This window comes from Anomaloglossus baeobatrachus, chromosome 5 (genome assembly GCF_048569485.1).
Source record: "Anomaloglossus baeobatrachus isolate aAnoBae1 chromosome 5, aAnoBae1.hap1, whole genome shotgun sequence".
In the NCBI taxonomy this organism is placed as follows: domain Eukaryota; kingdom Metazoa; phylum Chordata; class Amphibia; order Anura; family Aromobatidae; genus Anomaloglossus; species Anomaloglossus baeobatrachus.
This window is the reverse complement of record NC_134357.1, coordinates 204,487,891-204,509,291: the sequence shown is the minus strand read 5'-3', so window position 1 is coordinate 204,509,291 and position 21,401 is coordinate 204,487,891. Positions and strand designations below refer to the sequence as shown.

At 44.9% G+C, this 21,401-nt stretch overlaps 1 protein-coding gene across 2 annotated transcripts in view; it reads left to right on the top strand.

Annotated features, from left to right (window-relative positions):
* KAT6B (lysine acetyltransferase 6B) overlaps window positions 1-21,401 on the top strand; it is a 745,545-nt gene that overhangs the window by 567,038 nt on the left and 157,106 nt on the right. For both annotated transcript variants that reach the window (XM_075349101.1, XM_075349100.1), the window contains exons 11-12: window positions 13,242-13,403; window positions 15,235-15,328. In XM_075349101.1, coding sequence (XP_075205216.1) covers window positions 13,242-13,403; window positions 15,235-15,328 — 256 coding nt within the window. The remainder of the gene's footprint in view (window positions 1-13,241; window positions 13,404-15,234; window positions 15,329-21,401) is intronic.

The following is a 21,401-nucleotide window of genomic DNA, read 5'->3' as shown; positions in this document are numbered from 1 at the left end:
GGAGGGAAATGAATGCAGAGCCGGCGGCGGCGGGAGTTTTCAGCGCGCGTCGGCGCCATCTTGGATTTTCCGGAGGGGGGGTAGGGGTGGTGGGGGGACTCTCCGGTACCGGGGGCTTTGGGGGCACTAGAGGATTATATTTATTTCTCATCTGACATGTTTGATCACGTCAGATGAGAAATAAATCAATTTTACCGGCCATTTTTTTTTTTTAATGTTGTCGCCGGTATACGGTGTATACCGGCGATCGCATTAACGGGGTCCAAAAAAAACACCCCGATTCATAATCTTGGGGGTCTCAGCTACCTCCGGTAGCTGAAACCCCCGAGATTTTTCGTCACTGGGGGGCGCTACAAGCTTTTTCCGGCCTGACGTCTCAAGACGTCGGAACAGAATAAGTACCCTGTTTTTCCGACGTCTTGAGACGTTAGGCCGTCGCTATGGGGTTAAATCTCTGTTGTTGTTACTGCTCGGGCTACCCCAAAACGCCATCCAATTCCCTCCCTCCCCCCTACCCCTCCCTGGTTGCCTCCTTGCAACCATCCATGGTTCTCCCCCTCTCCCCCAGCTCTCTCCCCTCCCCTTTCTTATCTTCCTTTCTTACTCTCTGGTTCTGGTTGTTTGGAACCCTCGTTTTGAGGATTAAAGAGTAAATTGGTAGGTTGACTCTATACGTATTGGATATTGATTAACCTAAAAAAAAAAGTTGCAACTTGCATCAGACATGATTGTTGGTGGTGTGACAGGAAATGTGAATCATAATCAAAGGTGATACTACCACATGTTACAGCGTTGTTCTCTTTGTGTATTATTGCCAATGATACCTGAATTTCTCCTTTTTGTAATGTAACTTCCTACAATAAAAATTGATTGGATAAAAAAAAAAAAAAAAGTTAACCCCTTCAGTCTCTGGCGATATTCCATTTGTTTATTTCTTTAAATGTTGATGATTATGGCTTACAGCCAATGAAAACCCAAAAGTTATTATCTCAGAAAGTTAGAATACGATATAAGACCAACTGAAAAAAATATTTTAAACTCAGAAATGTTGGCGCCTACTGAAAAGTCTGTACAGTAAATCCACTCAATATTTAATCAGGGATCCTTTTGCATGAATTACTGCATCAATGTGTCATGGCATTGAGGCGATCGGCCTGTGGCACTGCTGAAGTGTGATTGCTTTGATAGCAGCCTTCAGTTCGCCTGCATTGTTGGGTCTGGTGTCTCTCATCTTCCCCTTGACAATACCCCATAGAGTCTCCATGGGGTTTAGGTCAGGCGAGTTTGCTGACCAATCAAGTGCAGTGATACTGTGGTTATTAAACCAGGTATTAGTACTTTTGGCAGTGTGGACAGGTGCCAAGTCCTAGCGAAAATTAAATTTTCATCTCCAAAATGTTTGTTCTTTTCCTCCTTGGCCCAGGTAAGACGCTTCTGGCGTTGTCTATTGGTCATGAGTGGCTTGACACAAGGAATGTGACACTTGTAGCCCATATCCTGGATATATCTGTGTGTGGTGGCTCTTGAAGCACTGACTCCAGCAGCAATCCACTCCTTGTGAATCTCCCGCAAATTTTTAAATGGCCTTTTCTTAACAATCCTATCAAGGCTGCGGTTATCCCGGTTGCTTGTGCACCTATTTCTACCACACTTTTTTCTTCTACTTAAATGTCCATTAATATGCTTGGATACAGCACTCTGTGAACAGCCAGCTTCTTTAGCAATGACCTTTTGTGGCTTACCCTTCTTGTGGAGGGGTGTCAATGAATGCCTTCTGGACATCTGTGTAGTCAGCTATCTTCCCCATGATTGTATAGCCTACTGAACCAGACTAAAGTGTGCTTTACACGCTGCGACATCGCTAATGATATATCGTCGGGATGCAGGTACGATGTTGTTCGTCATTCCTGCGGCAGCACACATCGCTATGTGTGACACCGCAGGAACGACGAACATCTCCTTACCTGCGTCCACCGGCAATGAGGAAAGAAGGAGGTGGGCAGCATGTTCCAGCCGGTCAACTCCGCCCCTCCTCTACTATTGGGCGGCCGCTTAGTGACGCCGCAGTGACGTCGCTATGACGCCGAACGCCCCTCCCCCTTGAAGGAGGGATTGTTTGGCGGTCACGGCAGTGATCACCAAATGTCGCACAAGCGACGGGGGCGGGTGCTATCACGCACGACAGCGCTAGCGATGTCGCAGCGTGTAAAGCACCCTTTAGGGACCATTTTAAATGCTCTGCTGGTGATTTGTGGTAATTATTCTAATTTTCTGATATAATGAATTTTGGGTTTTCATTGGCTGTAAGCCATAATCATCAACATTAACAGAAATAAACACTTGAAATACATACTCTGTGTGTAGTGTCTCTATATAATGTGTTTCCCTTTTTCTATTGAATTACTGAAATAAATTATCTTTTTGATATTATAATTTATTGAGATGCACATGTACAGTAAAGGAAATAATTGAAATAATTATTTCAACCCTTGTGGATATTGTAAGTTTGCCCACTGACAAAGACATGAACAGTCTATACTTTTAAGAGTTTTAGGTTAATTTTATCGGTGAGAGATAGAATATCCAAAATAGAATTCAGAAAATCATATCATATAAATTACTTAAATTTATTTGTATTTTGCAGAGAGAAATAAGTATTTGATCCCCTACCAACCATTAAGAGTTCTGGCTCCTACAGACCACTTAGACGCTCCTAATCAACTCGTTACCTGCATTAAAGACAGCTGAAATTGTCACCTGCATAAAAGACTCCTGTCCACAGACTCAATTAATAAGTCAGACTCTAACCTCTACAACATGGGCAAGACCAAAGAGCTTTCTAAGGCTGTCAGGGACAGATCTTGGACCTGCACAAGGCTGGAATACGCTACAAAGCCATAAGTAAGACGCTCGGTGAGAAGGAGACAACTGTTGGTGCAATCGTAAGAAAATGGAAGAAATACAAAATGAATGTCAATCGACATCGATCTGGGGCACCATGCAAAATCTCACCTTGTGGGGTATCCAGGATCATGAGTAACTGGAGAGATCAGCCTAAAACTACATGAGGGAACTTGTTAATGCTCTTAAGGCAGCTGGGACCACTGTCACCAAGAAAACCATTGGTATCACATTTGCCATAATGGATTAAAATCTTGTAGTGCTAGGAAAGTCCTACTGCTCAAGAACGCACATGTGCAGCCGGCCCGTCTGAAGTTTGCCAATGAACACCTGGATGATTCTGAGAGTGATTGGGAGAAAGTCCTGTAGTCAGATGAGATACAAATTGAGCTCTTTGACATTAACTCAACTTGCCGTGTTTGGAGGAAGAAAGATGCTGCCTATGACCCAAAGAACACCATCCTCACTGTCAAGCATGGAGGTGGAAACATTATGTTTTGGGTGTGTTTCTCTGCTAAGGGCACAGGACTATTTTACTGCATTAATGGGACAATGGATGGAGCTATGTACTGTAAAATCCTGAGTGACAAACCTCCTTCCCTCTGCCAGGACATTAAAAATGGGTTGTGGCTGGGTATTACAGCATGACAATGATCCAAAACATACAGCCAAGGCAACAAAGGAGGGGCTCTAGAAGAAGCACATAAAGGTCATGGAGTAGCCTAGCCAGTCTCCAGACCTTAGACCCATAGAAAACTTATGGAGAGAGCTGAAGCTCCAAGTTGCCAAGTGACAACCTCAAAATCTTACTGATTTAAGCCTGCTTTACACGTTGCAATTTTGCATACGATATCCTATGCGATTTGCAATGCCCCCATCGTATGTGCGTTCAATTTGTTGAACGTGCCGCACAAACGATTAACCCCCGTCACACGTACTTACCCGTCCATACGACCTCGATGTGGGCGGCGAACGTCCACTTCCTCGAGTGGGAGGGACGTTTGGCGTCACATCGACGTCATGCGGCAGCCGGCCAATAGAAGCGGAGGGGCGGAGATGAGCGGGACGTAAACATCCCGCCCACCTCTTTCCTTCCGCATTGCCGGCTGGAGCCGCGGGATGCAGGTAAGATTTGTTCAATGTTCCCGGGGTGTCACACACTGCGATGTGTGCTGTCTCGGGAACATTGAACAACCCGACATGCAATTCTTCAGGATTCAACGACGTGTATGCGATGAACGTTGTAACGTTCAATCGCAATCGCACGTAGATGTTACATGCTACAATGTAACTTACGATGCCGGATGTGCGTCACTTACGACGTGACCCCGCCGACACATCGTAAGATATATTGTAGCGTGTAAAGCGGGCTTTAGAGATGATCTGCAAAGAGGAGTGGACCGAAATTTCTCCTGACATGTGCACAATCCTCATCATCAACTACAAAAAAAGTCTGACTTCTGTGCTTGCCAACTAGGGTTTTGCCACCAAGTATTAAGTCTTGATTGCCAGAGGGATAAAATACTTATATCTCTCTGCAAAATGCAAATAAATTTATATAATTTATACAATGTAATATTCTCGATTTTTTTTTTTTTTTTTTTTTGCATATTTAATAACTAACTAATTAATTGACACTGTTAAAATTAACCAACTCTGTTCATGTCTTTGTCAGTGGGAAAACATAAAAACTCAGCAAGGGATCAAATAGTTATTTCCTTCACTGTATATGAGAGCTGTTTTTTTACAAGACGAGTTGTAGTTTTTAATGACACTATTCATTCTGCCATCTGCCATATTCCAAGTGCGGTGAAATTGCAAAAAAAAGTGCAATTCTATAATTGTCTATTGGGTTTGTTATTCGCCATGTTAACTATATGGTAAAACTGACCTGGCAGTATGATTCTACAGATCAGTATAAGTAAAAAGATGCCAAACATGGATAGTTTCTTTATAATTAAGTGGTGAAACAAATTTCAGAAATTTGTAAATAAAATAAATTTCACTTGCCACCATTTTTCATGACCCGTATAGTTTTATTTTTCAGGATCTGGGGCTGTGTGACAGCTTATTTCTTATACTCCGTGATGACATTTTTACGGATACCATTTTTGGGGTAGATACGATATTTTGATCACCATTTACCAATCAGAGTAATTTATGTTTAGTTTTGATCGAACACTTCTGAGCACAGAGATATCAAATGTGTATTTTTTTATTGTTTTAAATTTAATACGGCAATAGAGGGGTGATTTGAACTTTTAATTTTTTTTTTTTTACTGTATCTGCCAGTCCCTTTATGGGACTTGAAGCTGCCATCGTGTGGTCACTGGTGTACAGGGGTCATCAGCTGACCATTGGTTGTGATGACAACCCATCGGTGCCCCCACTTCATGGGGGTGCCGATAGGGGCGAGAAATGATACACCTTCTGCCGGCACATGTTAAATTCTGCTAGAATGCTATTAGAGATTGACAGCGGGATTTAACTTGTTAAAAACCATGGGCGGATCTCTAGTTCACCTGTAGCTGTTTGCAAGAGGCACATTATTGCTGATTAAATCAGCCGACATATGCACGAAGAGCAGAAACATTACTGATGTCACTGCTCTTTAGCATCTGAGTTGCACATAGTGTGACCATGAAGTGACTTGGCAAGTTTATGGAATGTCAGAATGAGGCTCAATAAGCTACGTGCATGGGATTCACTGGACTAAATCAGATTTTCTTTACTACATTGGACCTACATGAGATTGTCGTGCCCCGGGGCAGCCGAGCTGCTTGGATCCGGACGGTCCGTGGCTCGAGGGGTTTCTGGATCCGGGGGCACCGTCGACCAGTTTTAAATGAAAATAAAAATAAAGTCTGACTATGCCACTCGTGGTTTGCAGCCAGGGATGGTAGGGCCGCCGCTGTGGGTTCCCGCTGGGGATGATGGATGGGGGCAGCGTGGATGGTGGAGCCTTTCACGAGCAGGGCTTTTCCCCAGGGGTAGGTGAAGGGTTAACATGGGGGCACGCAGCGATAAGTCAGTCCAGACAGGGAGTGCAGCTTGATTGTCTTTACTTACTGGATTCACGCCCTGGGGACGTGCTGGATCCCAGGGGCGCCTATGTCCTTATAGCTATGCCAGCCAACCTGGTGCCATTCCACCACCGATGCACTCTGGTGTATTTGTCAGTCCTCCCTGGTGTGGAGCACTTGGAGATCTTTCTGGTGTCTGGGTCCTGCCGCAGGCAGCTTGGACTATTTAAGGGAATTTCTCCCGATCCCCTCTTTGCTGCTGATGCCTCGGACACTAGTGGTGGCAGATGAGTCCTGTTAACTCACCCGCCTGGCAGAGTTAACAGATGGCTTAAAGTCCTGGTCTGTTTTGGGATCTGCACCTCGTGCGTGCAAAGTACTGTGGGCCCTGGATGTCCATCCCACAGGATCCCTCTGTCCTTGGAGCTTGCTCTCTCGCTCTCCAGCTACTTTTCTCCTCTGGTTGATCTTTCTACTCAGGTCTTTGCGGAGTCTTTGCTACTTTCCTTGTGACTCAAGAATCTGCTGTCTGTCTTGACACCTTTCCTTTTCCTCCTTCCTCTCTCTCTCCTTCCTACTAACTAACTCCTCCCGCTGTCTACCCACACTTCCCAGGTCATTCTCTCCACCTCCAAGTCTGGTCCCTCCCTTCCTAGTTGGCTGCCTGTCATCTCACAGTGCCCAGTCCTGTCATCTGGCTAAGTGAGTCTCCCAGCCTGGTACAGCGAGTGTAAATGTCCTGGTGTGCTAGTATGTGTGTACTGACTGACAGTCATGTAGGACCCTAGCTGTTACCTTGTTGTTACCTTATTTTTGTGACACCTGGTTACCGCAGGGGCGTCACATTCCCCCTTGGTTAAATCCAGCACGTCCGTGGGCTGTAATTCAAACAGGTCATACTGCAGTTTTTACATGCATAACATCAACATTACATGTTAAAACATTATCAACATTTCTTCCCTTGCGGGAGACACATTTCCTTGAACGTTGCAACCTGGTTTCACCTTCCTTACCACCCGCCACCCAGAGTCTCTGGCACCACTGCTCAGTGGTTTCCCACCCAAAGTCCCTGGTGTCCTTTTGTTCCTGGATGAGCAACAAGGTGATAACGTCCTGGGAGAGCATCACCAGTTCCTGTGGTGACTGGGTCCTGGCCTGCCGTGTCACGGACCTTTCCTGCGCCTGCCACCCTCTGGGGAACAGTCCTGTACAGCAGGCTGCAGGTTTAACCAGGTTTCTTTCAAAGTTCAAACATTTCAAACTTTATTAAAACACTCAGTTTTCAAACCAAACCTATAATGAAACAACATTAACACAAAGTCCTGGTAGCTAACTGGTTCGAGCTACCATGGCTGCACCTGGGAACCAGTCCCGGCTCCCTGGCGCTGGACATCTTCCGAACACACCCGGGCAAAGTGGTTCCTCATCCGAGGGGAACTCTTTCGAATGCTCCAGCACCAACATCTCAGGCACAGAATGCGTTGACAGGGAAGCACAATAGCCGTGTCCCCAATAGCGGGGGATCAATGCTGTCTCCGGAGTGCTGGAACCTGAGTCAATCTGCTTCGATGCTGGGGTGACGGGAACTGGAACAACCTGGTCGTCTTCAGCCAACCTCTCCTGACCTGGATGGTTCACTACCGGGTTCCCATCAGCGCGTTTGGATGCAGCCTGGTCATTGGCAACTCCTCTCATGGTTGTCGGATCTTCCAGGGCTGAGTCTGGTGGCGGCGCAGCCTGGTCCTTCATGGCCGTGGATGGAGGCGTTGCGACATGATCTGGTCTGGCCGTGGACGAAGGCGGTGCTGTAGTCCAGTCAGCAGCTGGGGATAGCACAATTTCCGCTGCCATCCTCCGGCAGGGGCTCCTGCTCCCCTCTGGCAGACATCCTTTCCCTCCAGCATCCAGAAACTTGTTTTTGCAGAGTTCTAGTGTCTCTGCCGTGGGCTGTCCTCTCACATTCTGGACATTCCCAAGGGGCAGGGAGTTCAGGTTTCACGCCCTTTTACTGATAGCGCAGCATTTTTACAGTCCAGAAAATGGCGGCTAGTTCAAATTTGGGCGGTTAAGTCCAAAAAGGCGTGCTGTCACCCGTTTTGGCCGGTCTAGTCTGAATACTGCCGACTATGCCAGTTTTTAAAAGCTGTCGCGCCCCGGGCAGCCGAGCTGCTCGGATCTGGACGGTCCATGGCTCGAGGGGGATTCCGGGAATGGGGGCACCGTCGACCAGTTTTAAATGAAAATAAAAATAAAGTCCGACTACGCCTCTCGTGGTTTGCGGCCATAGATGCTATGGCTGCCGCTGCGGGTTCCCGCTGGGGATTATGGATGGGGGCAGCGTGGATGTGGAGGCCTCCATGAGCAGGGCTTTTCCCCAGGAGTAGGTGAAGGGTTAACGTGGAGGCACGCAGCGATAAGTCAGTCCAGACAGGGAGTGCAGTTTGATTGTCTTTACTCACTGGATTTGCGCCCTGGGGACATACTGGATCCCAGGTGTGCCCGTGTCCTTATAGCTGTGCCAGCCAACCTGGTGCCACTCCACCACCGATGCACTCTGGTGTATTTGTCAGTCCTCCCTGGCGTGGAGTACTTGGCAGTCTTCCTGGTGTCTGGGTCCTGCCACAGGCAGCTTGGACTATTTAAGGGAATTTCTCCCAGTTCCCTCTTTGCTGCTGATGCCTCAAACGTTAGTGGTGGCAGATGAGTCCTGGAAACCCACCTCCCTGGCAGAGTTAACAGATGGCTTGAAGTCCTGGTCTGTTCTGGGATCTGCACCCCCTGCGTGCAAACTACTGTGAGCCCTGGATGTCCATCTCACAGGATCTCTCTGTCATTGGAGCTAGCTCTCTCGCTCTCCAGCTACTTTTCTCCTCTGAGTGGCTGATCTTTCTACTCAGGTCTTTGCGGAGTCTTTGCTACTTTCCTTGTGTCTCAAGAATCTCTTGTCTGTCTTGACAACTTTCCTTTTACTCCTTCCTTTCTCTCTCCTTCCTACTAACTAACTCCTTCCGCTGTCTACCCACACTTCCCAGGTCACTCTCTCCTCTTTCAGGTCTGGTCCCTCCCTTCCCAGTTGGCTGCCTGTCATCTAACAGTGCCCAGCCCTGTCATCTGGCTAAGTGAGTCTCCCAGCCGGATACAGCGAGTGTAAATGTCCTGGTGTGCTAGTGTGTGTGTGTACTGACTGGCACAGTCATGTAGGACCCGAGCTGTTACCTTGTTGTTACCTTATTTTTGTGACACCTGGTTACCGCAGGGGCGTCAAAAGACTTTTTTTAAGATAAAGTAGTGAATGAGGGAAAGTGTAGGGGAGTGTTTATTTCAATAAAATATTTTTGTGTGTTTTTCCTTTTTATTACTGGGTTATTAATGGGGGTGTTTGAAAGACACTTTTCCATTACGAACACCAGGGCTTGATGTCAGTTGTGCTTTTGAACACTACACAGCTGACATCAACTCCCAGTACCATTACCCTGATTGCCAACACATCAGCGCATTTGGGAAAAGCCAAAGAGAAGTGACAGAAATGGAGCATCTTGTCATTCTTCTCTCTGGAGCAGCTGAGGGCTGGAATTTTTGGGCTTGGAATGGCCAAATATCCATGGACCTTCCCTGCCTGATAATATCAGCCCACAGCTGTACCTTTTGCTTGTTCTTACCAAAAATGTAGTGGACCCTAAGGCTATGTGCGCACGTTGCGTAGTGTCCATGCTGAAAAATCTGCAGCAATTTGGCAATGCATGTGCACTTCAAATCGCTGCAGAAACACTGCGTAATGGATGCAGTGTGTGTGCAGAGTAGATGAGTATTTCATGCACTCTGGATGCTGCCTCTCCCATAGACAGAGTGGGACCTGCATCCAAAGTGCACAAAATAAGTGATATGTTGCATTTTTGAGCGCAGCGATTTGGATCAAAACTTTAGCGTGCAAATCGCTGCGCTCTCAAACGCAAGGTGCAGATGGATTATGCACAGTTTTCATAGATTGTGCTCAGGACGCATGCGTTTACATAGTAGTGCTAGGCAACGTGCAATCATAGCCTAAGTCGTTTTTTTTTCTATTTATTTATTTATTTGGTTAACACATAGCTGGACAGTAAGCTCCCCATGCTAGGCACAAAAGGGTGCAAGTATATTATGTCTTGTGTGGTTGTGAAGTTATATATCTGCCGGATATCTATCTATCTGAAAAAATAAGTGCAGCACTATTTTCTTCTTTAAGCTGTAGGTGCAAGGAAACAAATCCATTATCATAATATAGAGAAAAAAAATATGGAGGCAGCACTCCATGGATTGAAAAAAGGAAAAGCTTTTATTGGCCCATAATGTGTGACTGCAACATTTCGGTTCCTGGGAACCTTTCTCCAGCCTTGATCATATAGAGTGGGCTCAAAAGAGCTAGTTCCAGGTTCATCAGTTTAAGCTATTTAAATGCCTCTGATAAGGGGGTCTGCAGCATTTAACAAGTTTTAATATGGTGATTAGAGGCCTATTGATTGCCATTGCTTCTGAAGGCTCCCATGTCTGCCATCTGTGGCTGAGCTTCATAGAGATCCTATAGATTTGAATACAGTGAAAATACTGAAGAGTTGCATTGTATTGCATAGGTGACTACGGGATCAGATGTTGCCTAAGGACACTAACTAAAAATGTAAAGAACATTGAGGAAAAATTTTTAAACACATAAGCACAACATAACAAATGTTTACATCACTCCCTTATCTCCATATACAGCTAACAAAGTGTAAAAACATATGGGGTGCTGTGCTGTATACTGTGTGCGCAATTGTATGAGCTAATAAAATCTAAAAGTATTTCTATTATGAGTGTTGTGACAGTAAAAAATTGAAACGCCAGAAGTTTTCTGTTTTCCAGTACATTGCATGGTAAAATGATTTGTCTTTGTGTCGATGAAAAGATAAAAAAAAAATATGGCTATTGGAATAAGGGAAGTTAAAACTAAAAGCCCAAAAATGAAAAATTCTTTGGCCCTTTAAGGGGTTAACAAACTGACAACTAGCCTGATTTGTTGTCAGGCTGAACATGCCCCCAAACTGTTGTAAGACATAGTTGTCCATCTACATACCTAATCTCCAGTTGCGTCTGTCCACCTATTCCGTCATGCACCGCGCCACTGTCAGTTGCGCAGCCGTAGTTCGAACGATTCTCCGGCTTCCAGGTCCTCACTGCACGCACACACACGCACACAGATACACCAAGTACATACACACACACACAGCGCACATGCATGTATACACTGAACACAGACACACACACATACAGTATATCTTCACACACATACACACACTGCTGTATGCTCACCTGTCCGGGGCCGCCACCACCTCTGCTGGCAGCGCTTTACTGCAGTTGAATGCTTTGTGGCGCCGTAAAGCATTCAACTGCAGTAAAGCCATAACAACATCCTGCAGCGGCCGCTGTGTTCACCGGACGCTATCATGGAGAGGTCTGTGTGCCTGAGGACTTCAAGAAACAGCTGGAGGCTCCGTGGGAACGGAGGAGAGAGGTGAGAATATCTTTTAGGGCTGAGCCACATGGAGATTACTGCGATCCCCTTGCATGACACTCGGCTCATGCTGGCAGTACAGCAGAGCCGAGTGCCATGCAAGTGTCCCTGCGACTGAGGTCTGTTCGTGCGAACGGACCTCAGCTGCAGGGGGTTGAGGCACTGAGGAGGGGAGGGAGGGATTTATCTCCCTCTCTCCTCCGTTGCTGGCTATTGCCATTCTCGCTCTGCACTCACTGTGCACCGTTGTACTGCGAGTGCAGTGCGATTTTTTTTTTTCTCTCGCCCCATTGACTTGAATGGGTGCGAGAGAAATAAGACTCACATTACAATCGCAGTATGCTGCGATTGTTTTCTCGGTCCGATTGGGGCCGAGAACATAATTGCTCATGTGTGCTGACACACAGGCTATTATTGATCCGAGTGGAATGCGATGTTTTATCGCACTCCACTCGTATCGTTTTTCTCGCCGTGTGTCTTAGGTCTTATTGTGTGTAAACAACGGAATAATAAGGGACAGAAGGGAACCAGCAGGAGCACATTATTAAACAATGGGGACATTACAGCAGGGGACATACGCCCCCCCCCTCCAGATCTGTATGCCTCCAGCCCCCCCCACTAGATTTGTATGCCCCCAGCCCCCCTTCCACCAGAGTATTAGACCTGAGTGTATAGCAGAGCTATGTGTGTATTAGACCTGAGTGTATAGCAGAGCTGTGTGTGTGTATTAGAGCTGAGTGTATAGCAGAGCTGTGAGTGTGTATTAGAGCTGAGTGTATAGCAGAGCTGTGTGTGTGTTTTAGAGCTGAGTATATAGCAGAGCTGTGTGTGTTAAGGCCCTGTCACACACAGAGATAAATCTGCGGCAGATCTGTAGTTGCAGTGAAATTGTGGACAATCAGTGCCAGGTTTGTGGCTGTGTACAAATGGAACAATATGTCCATGATTTCACTGCAACCACAGATCTGCCAAAGATTTATCTCTGTGTGTGACAGGGCCTTTAGAGCTGACTGTATAGCAGGGCTGTGTGTGTGTATTAGAGCTGAGTATATAGCAGAGCTGTGTGTGTGTGTGTGTGCGTGTGTTTGTTAGAGCTGAGTGTATAGCAGAGCTATGTGTGTGTGTGCGTGTGAGAGAGAAAGGGAGAGAGGAAAAAAAAAATAATAAAACACACACACACACACACACTATGTTTATTTACAATAAAAATACACACAGCCTTTAACACATTTAATTAGCCCAAAAAAAAATTTCCGTGGACAATCAGCTTACAAGGGACCACATAGTGTAAATACACGCACCCAGCACTCAGGGGAGACACCACATAGTGAACACAGTTCAAGACACACAACACAATATACAGCACACAACAAGGAAGAGACAGTGCACAGGGGTTAAAGAGGTCAAATGACGCAACACATACATTACACAAATGCGGAGGGATGACATACGACAAATATGTTGGAAAGCGCAAAAAGTTTGACACATGTCCACTGCTCCTGTCAGCACTACTAAGCCTAGACAGAAGTTAATTTCACCTCACTCCCGAAGAGATAGCATCGGGCCTATTTCTAGTTTAATCATAAATGTCAGAAAAATGGTGCAACATAGAGCTGCAAGAAAAAGATGCTCCCGAATTGTGGCTGCATGCGAAATAGAAGGTTTCTCAGGATGGACATATCTAGAAAGTGACCACAATGTCATTCTCCTGCTGTATGTGAATCTATACATGAAATGGTCACAGCATGTAGCGTGTACGCATTTACAGATAATAGACACCTTTTATTTTTCAGGTGGATGGAAACATCAGCAAAATCTATTGCCAAAATTTGTGTTTGTTAACCAAGCTCTTCCTCGATCACAAAACACTCTATTATGATGTTGAGCCCTTCCTTTTCTATGTCCTTACCAAAAATGATATGAAGGGATGTCATTTGGTCGGATATTTTTCAAAGGTAGGATTACAACTTTGGGTAAACCTGATACTGGTTAGCTCTAGTCTGGGGGATGCATTACTATGAAATAGCAGAACACCAGAGTCTATTGAGAGTATATTGTTCCCCACCCCCACACTTTGCATTGGACATAATTCAGTGTGTCAGCCACTCCCAGTAGCCTCTTTTGTTCCTTTTTGATGCATTGAGTGGAGCGGAGGATAGTAAACCGGTAGTTGCTACCCCCTGGTCATTGTTATGCCATGTAATGACAGATGCCAATTTCCTAATTTCTAAATCTCCTTTCTCCCCTCTGTAATTGATGGGGTCATAAAGCAACATCTCATCAATCTCATAAATACTCATAATTTAGTCCATTTTTAGGGTTTGTGGGCTACCTAAGTACTGGGCTATGTTTATTCCTTTTTAGCAGATTTCCAATATTGTTTTCTTAAAGCTGGTTTTTGAGACTTCTATCAGAAATTCTCTTATAAGTAAATTCTTTTCTTAAAGGGAACCTGTCATCAGAAATTTAGCTTGAAACCTTAAAGTTTCCCCCTCTGCAGCTCCTGGGCTGCATTCTAGTAAGGTTCCTGTACTTTTTGTGGCCCCTTTTAAACCAAATTAAATACTTTATAAACTTGTACCTTTTGCTATGTAAATTTTGTAAATCGTCCATGGGGGCGGGCTCTCTGCTGACCGTTGCTGTTCCTCCAGCACATTGACGCCGTCCCCCCACGCTCCATTTCATCCATCAGGACGCCGCCCACTGTGCCCGAGGTGCCGCCCACGCCAGGACACCTGGTGATGTGTCACAAGCACGAGATTATGGGCAGCGCTGTGATTGCATCGCAAGTGGCTGCCCATAATCTCGTGGACGCGCTTTCCCCCACTGCATCCAGCATTCTGCGCAAGCGCTCGCCGGCCAAATGACCCGACGTCACCTCCTTCCCATCTTACCCTGCAGCAGGGCAAGATGGGAAAGAGGTGACGTCGGGTCATCTGGCCAGCAAGCGCTTGCGCAGAACGCTGGAGGAAGATGGGAAAGTGCGGTCACGAGGTTATGGGCGGCACTTGCTGATGACACTCACAGCGCCGCCCATAACCTCGTGCCTGCGCAAAACGTCACCAGCGGTCACACGTGCACACAGTGCACAGTCCCGCTACAGTCGCACAGTGCATGCGCGGGACCACGGGCGCCCAGGGGCGGCATCCTGAGATATGAAATTCAGCGTTGGGGGGCGGCGTAAATCTGCTGGAGGAACAGCAACGGTCAGCAGAGAGCCCGCCCCCATGGGCGATTTACAAAATTTACATAGCAAAAGGTACAAGTCTATAAAGTATTTAATTTGGTTTAAAAGGGGCCACAAAAAGTACAGGAACCTTGCTAGAATGCAGCCCAGGAGCTGCAGAGGGGGAAACTTTTAGGGTATGTGCGCACGTGTGCGTATTACATGCAGTTACGCTGCGTTCTGCACCGCAGCGTAACTGCATGCGTCCTGCATCCCCTGCACAATCTATGGAGATTGTGCAGGGGCCGTGCGCACGTGGCATGTTAGAACGCAGCGATTCGGCTGCTTGCCGAATCGCTGCGTTCTAAGAAGTGACATGTCACTTCTTTCGTGCGTTCTATATGCTGTCTATAGGGAGAGGCAGCATGCAGAGCGCACGAATCTGCCGGCACCATGCGCTTCAGAACGCAGCTTTTCAGCTGCGCTCTGAAGCGCACATTTTCGGTGCGGTGCAGAGCGCACACGTGCACACATAGCCTGTGGTTTAAAGCAACATTTCTGATGACAGGTTCCCTTTAAACCAATTTAACTATTATGAATTTTCTCTTTTTTTTTCACAGGAGAAACTTTGCCAGCAGAAGTACAATGTGTCATGTATTATGATATTGCCTCAGTACCAGCGACAGGGATTTGGAAGGTTCCTTATTGACTTTAGTAAGTTCTTTACTACAACCCCTGTGGAGAAACAAAGGTGATACTATTAGAAACATTGGTATGGTGGCTTATGTCATAGCCAGCCTGACATGTTTCAAGTAGCTGTACTGATTGTGGAGTGGTTTGATTCTGTGTAACTTTCATTATGCTTACCCCATGGTATTGTCTCTAGCAATGATGTACTATTGAAGAGAGCCAAGTGTTGCTTCTGATCAGTGTGACAAGACGCCTTCCAATATACAGCTCGTAGAAGAGAATAAGCACTTTTAGGCTATGTTCACACTAGAAAAATGATTTTTCTTAAGAAATTTCTTAAGAAATTTCTTAAGAGTGCACCTGTGTTAAAAAACGCACCAAAAACGCACCTGCGTTTTCGGTGCGTTTTCGGTGCGTTTTCGGTGCGTTTTTGGTGCGTTTTCGGTGCGTTTTCGGTGCGTTTTTACCGCTGGTTGCTCCCTGCGTTATTGTGCCAATTATATATGGCAAAAAACGCAGTTAGCTGCAGAAAAGAAGTGACATGCTCATTCTTTTTCTTAAGAAAATCTACTGAAAGAATTTTCTTAAGAAAAAAACGCAGTGTGTGCACAGCTAATTTTTTTTGCCATAGGTTTTGCTGGGGAATGTCTGCAGAAAGGTTACAAGAATTTCTCAAGAAATTTCTGCAGCAAAAACGGACCAAAAACGGACCAAAAACGCAGGTGAAAAACGCAGTGTGTGAACATAGCCTTAGGATCTCCACCGTGGCCGTGTGGAGTAGTATTGTCTGTGTACCATGATTTATGTGGTCACCGATCACTTGTCAGGCTCCTGTCATTGGGACCTACAACAATACTGCTTCAATAAAAGTAATCCTGCATTTATTAATTTGTATTTCTCACACAGTACTAAGTGTGTTGTCATGGATACGGACTATTCCAGAAGCTTCTTAACGAACGTAGTCATGGAATTCCATCTTGTAATATGTAAATGGATATGTATGGAAGGATTGGGGTGCACTAATATTACTTAAATCAATAACTATACAGTGGGGTGCTACAGTGCAGAGATATACACCAAACAAGAGGAAAGAGAAAAAGAACTCTGCATATGAAATGTGCACACCACAATATATAATATATTAAATACAATCTTTATTGTGAACAAAAAACACATATATTTAAAAACAGTTAAAATAACACAAGATGCCGAAAACCATAAACATATCTTAGGCAAGTATGTGATAAATATATTCTAGCACAATAATGATACCAAAACCAGCTCTCCCAAATCGTACAGTCATGGGCAAAAGTTTTGAGAATGACACCAAAATTATATTTTCACATGATCTGTTGCCCTCTGGTTTTTAATTGTGTTTCTCTGATGTTTACATCACATACAGAAATATAATTGCAATCATATTATGAGTACCAAAAGGTTATATTGACAGAATGAGTTAATGCAGCAAGTCAATATTTGCAGTGTTGACCCTTCTTCTTCAGGACCTCTGCAATTCTCCCTGGCATGCTCTCAATCAACTTCTGGACCAAATCCTGACTGATAGCTGTCCATTCTTGCATAAGCAATGCTTGCATTTTGCCAGAATTTGTTGGTTTTTGTTTGTCCACCCGTCTCTTGATGATTGCCCACAAGTTCTCAATGGGATTAAGATCTGGGGAGTTTCCAGTCCATGGACCCAAAATCTCTGTTTTGTTCCATGAGCCATTTAGTGACCACCTTTGCTTTATGGCAAGGTGCTCCATCATGCTGGAAAAGGCATTGTTGGGCGCCAAACTGCTCTTGGACAGTTGGGAGAAGTTGCTCTTGGAGGACATTCTGGTACCATTCTTTATTCATGGCTGTGTTTTTAGGCAAGACTGTGAGTGAGCCGATTCCCTTGGCTGAGAAGCAACCCCACACATGAATGGTTTCAGGATGCTTAACAGTTGGCATGAGACAAGACTGGTGGTAGCGCTCACCTCTTCTTCTCCTAATAAGCTGTTTTCCAAATGTCCCAAACAATCGAAAAGGGGATTCATCTGAGAAAATGACTTTACCCCAGTCCTCAGCAGTCCACTCCCTGTACCTTTTGCAGAATATCAGTCGGTCCCTGATGTTTTTTTCTGGAGAGAAGTGACTTCTTTGCTGCCCTCTTTGAAACCAGGCCTTGCTCAAGCACTCTCCGCCTCACAGTGCGTGCAGAAGCACTCACACCAGCCTGCTGCCATTGCTGAGCTAGCTCGGCACTGCTGGTAGTCCGATCCCACAGCTGAAACAGTTGTAAGATATGGTCCTGACGTTTGCTGGTCCTTCTTGAGCGCTCTGGAGCCTTTTTGGCAATAATGGAAGCACTCTTCTTGAAGTTCTTGATGATGCGATAGATTGTTGACTGAGGTGCATTCTTTGTAGCTGCGATACTCTTCCCTGTTAGGCCATTTTTGTGCAGAGCAATGATGGCTGCACGTGTTCCTTTAGAGATAACCATGGTTAACTGAAGAGAAACAATGATATCACCAGCCTCCTTTTAAAGTGTCCAGTGGTGTCATTCTTACTTAATCATGACTGATCGCAAGCCCTGTTTTCAGCAACACCCACACCTGTGTTAATGGAACAATCACTAAAACAATGTTAGCTGCTCCTTTTAAGGCAGGAATGCAATGATGTTGAAATGTGTTTTGGGGGGTTAAAGTTCATTTTCTTAGGCAATATTGACTTTGCAAGTAATTGCTGTTAAGCTGATCACTCTTTGACATTCTGGAGTATATGCAAATTGCCATTAGAAAAACTTAAGCAGTAGACTTTGTAAAAATTAATATTTGTAGCATTATCAAAACTTTTGGCCATGACTGTATACTATGGAGATAGTCCCAATTGTAGCCTGGTGGAAATAACGAATAGCTAAAGAGTATGTGTATATCCATGTATATATATTAGCATGGTATAGTAAGGGGCATGATAACCTACCGCACTGAGCAGTAAGAATATCAGACATAATAGGAATGCATGACATGATCAAAAAAGCATAATGATCCACAACAAGGGTGCATCCAGTCCAAAGGGACTAAGAATAGGTATTCAATACCCAAAGGTGGGCTGGAAAAGAGCCAAAACTAGGCTCGAGGATGTCGGCAGAATGATACCCATTGCATATCGCTGCACTCGGCAGCTTCGTCAGGGTTGATGTTTCCTTGTCGGTCACAGTTTTTTATACATATACATTTAACCTCTTTCTGACCGGCCGATTTTGCGCTTTCTGTTTCTTTTTCGCCCTTCTTCTTTCAGAGACGTAACTTTTTTATTTTTCCGTCAATATAGGCATGTGAGGGCTCATTTTTTGCGGAACGAGCTGTACTTTTACATGAAACCATAGGTTTTACCATGTAGTGTACTGGAAAATCGGCAAAAAAAAATCCAAATGCGGAAAAATTGCAAAAAAAGTGCGATAACACTATTGTTTTTGAGATATTTATATATCTATATATTTATTTATATTGCTATTTATTCACTGTGTTCACTAAATGGTAAAACTGATGTGTGGTTGTGATGCCTGAGGTCGGTGCGAGTTCGTAGACACCAAACATGTATAGGTTTACTTTTATCAGGCGTTAAAACAAAATAAGAAGTTTGTCTGAAAAAAGTGGCGTACGTTTTACACCATATTCTGTGACCTGTAGCGTTCTCATTTTTCTGGATCTATGGCTCAGTGATGGCTTATTTTTTGCGTCTCAGGCTTACATTTTTAACGGTACCATTTTTGCGCAGATGCTACGTTTTGATTGCCTGTTATTGCATTTAGCGCAAAATTTGTGGCGACCAAAAAAACGTAATTTTGGCATTTGGATTTTTGCCGCTATGCCGTTTACCAATCAGATGAATTGATTTTATATTTTGATCAGTTATTTCTGAACGTGGCGATACCAAATGTGTGTATATGTTTTATTTTTTTAATCCTTTAATTTTCAATGGGGCGAAAGGGGGGTGATTTGAACTTTTAGGTTTTTTTTATTTTTTTTTAATTTTTTTTACTACTTTTTTTTTACTTTTTTTTTATTTTACTAGGTCCCCTAGGCGACTATATGGATCAGCTGTCTGATCGCTGTGCCATATCTGCTGATCACAGCTGCACAGCTGTGTACAGCAGATATGCTCCTAAGCTGTCTCACCCAGCTCTCGGCTGTGTGAGGCAGGAAGTGAGTAATGTGAGCTACAGGAGTCATCACATGACTCTGTGCTACCATGACAACAACCGGAAGTCACGTGACTTCCGGTATCTGCCGGTGAGTAAATGTTTACCGCCAATGCCATTATAATGGCGCTGTCACATATTGACAGCGCCATTTAAGGGGTTAAATGGCACGGGCGGATAACGATTCTGCTTGTGCATAGCAGGCACACATCTCAGCTGTAAAACTCAGCTGAGATGTGCGCCGATCGCTGCAAGCTGCTAGCAGCAGACCGCGGTCGTTAAGGGGTTAAGAAAAAAACAACATACTGGTCAGAGTGTGCGGAGGACCAGAAGAGACAAGATCCATGGCTGTGCAGTGCGATGCAGTTTCGCAGAGGGCATGCATGCTACCCCAACGGTCAGACATGCGCAGTGAGTCCACCAGCATAACTTTTCATCTTCACTACACATGCGTACAGTGAGAATCTGATCGACGATAGGAGATTAATGCTGGAAACAGTCTGACGTGTGGTAAGTCCAGTATGAAGGGTAATGATGTAACAATAAAGGGAGCAAAGGAAGGATCTCATGATGCACATAAAATAGTGAGTAGCCTGCATGCACGCTTACTACTCAAAACTCTGTTGCAGAACAAAAAGTATGGTCAAGTGCTTTTAAAGTTTGCTCAACAACATTTAGACAAGCTTGTAAAATATAGGGAGAATATTAAATTCTTTGGATGTCATAATACACACCATGTTTAGAGGCCAAAAGGCACTGCATATAACCCCCAAAACACTATAACAACAGTGAAGTTTGGAGATGGGAACATCATTTTGTGGGGCTGCTTTTCAGCATATGGCACTGGCAAACTTTGTCATTGAAGGAAGGATAAATGGACAAGAGTACACAGACATTCTTGATAAAAAAAATCTGCTACCATCTGCCAGGATGATGAAGATGAAACAAAGGTGGACAAGGAAACTCTCAATTGATTTTAGAGAATGAAAACAAAGCTGATAGAATGGCCCAGCCAATCATCTGAGCTGAATCCAATAGAAAATTTATGAAAGGAACTAAAGCTCAGAGATTTTAGAAGTAGGCCATGGAACTGTCAGGATATGAAGAATGTTTGTGTGGAAGAATGGGCAAAAACCCACATGAGCAATGCACGAACAGGGGGTGTTTTGAAGCGGTTATCCCCAGCAAATAAAGAATGGATGCATCCATCACCAAAGTTATATAATACTTCATCCATGCATCTTTAGTGGAGCTGGGCGAACTTGCAGAAAACCAGGAAAGGCGGGTCTCTACTAAATTTTTAAATAAACCCAGATACGTTACGGAATTCGCTACCCATATAAGTCTATGGGAACCAGAATTACGGAGATTAAAAATCTTGGTAGAAGAATATAGGGGGGTTGGAGCGCACGCGGTGTACTCACCAAAGATCTGTCATGGTGGCAAGGTGCTTCCAGGTCACGGTTTCCCTTCTGAAGCCGACAATAAACCCTCATTAAATATTCACTGCTTTTCCCGCCCACCGGCTCGTGTAATTGGTTGCAGTTAAATGCGCCCCCATCCTGAGTGTCAGCGTGTCAGCTGACTGCAACCAATCATAGGCAGCAGGATGGACGGTGGGCAGAAAAAGCAGTGCAAATGTTGCTTAGTATCGTGGTCTAAAAATAAATTAATAAAACAATCGGCGCAGGGTCCCCCCGTATTCTTATATAAGTACAGATAAAGCCATGGCTGTGGGCCCCAACTGTCAGGCTTTATCATTGCTGTGTATCAAAATAAGGTCGGAGTCACACACTTGAATGAGTCTCATATCGCATCACTTGGCAGCCACACACTCTCCTGACAGGAGCGTGCAGCTGCATAGAAATACATGCAGATACACGCTCCTGTCAGGAGAGTGTGCGGCTGCCA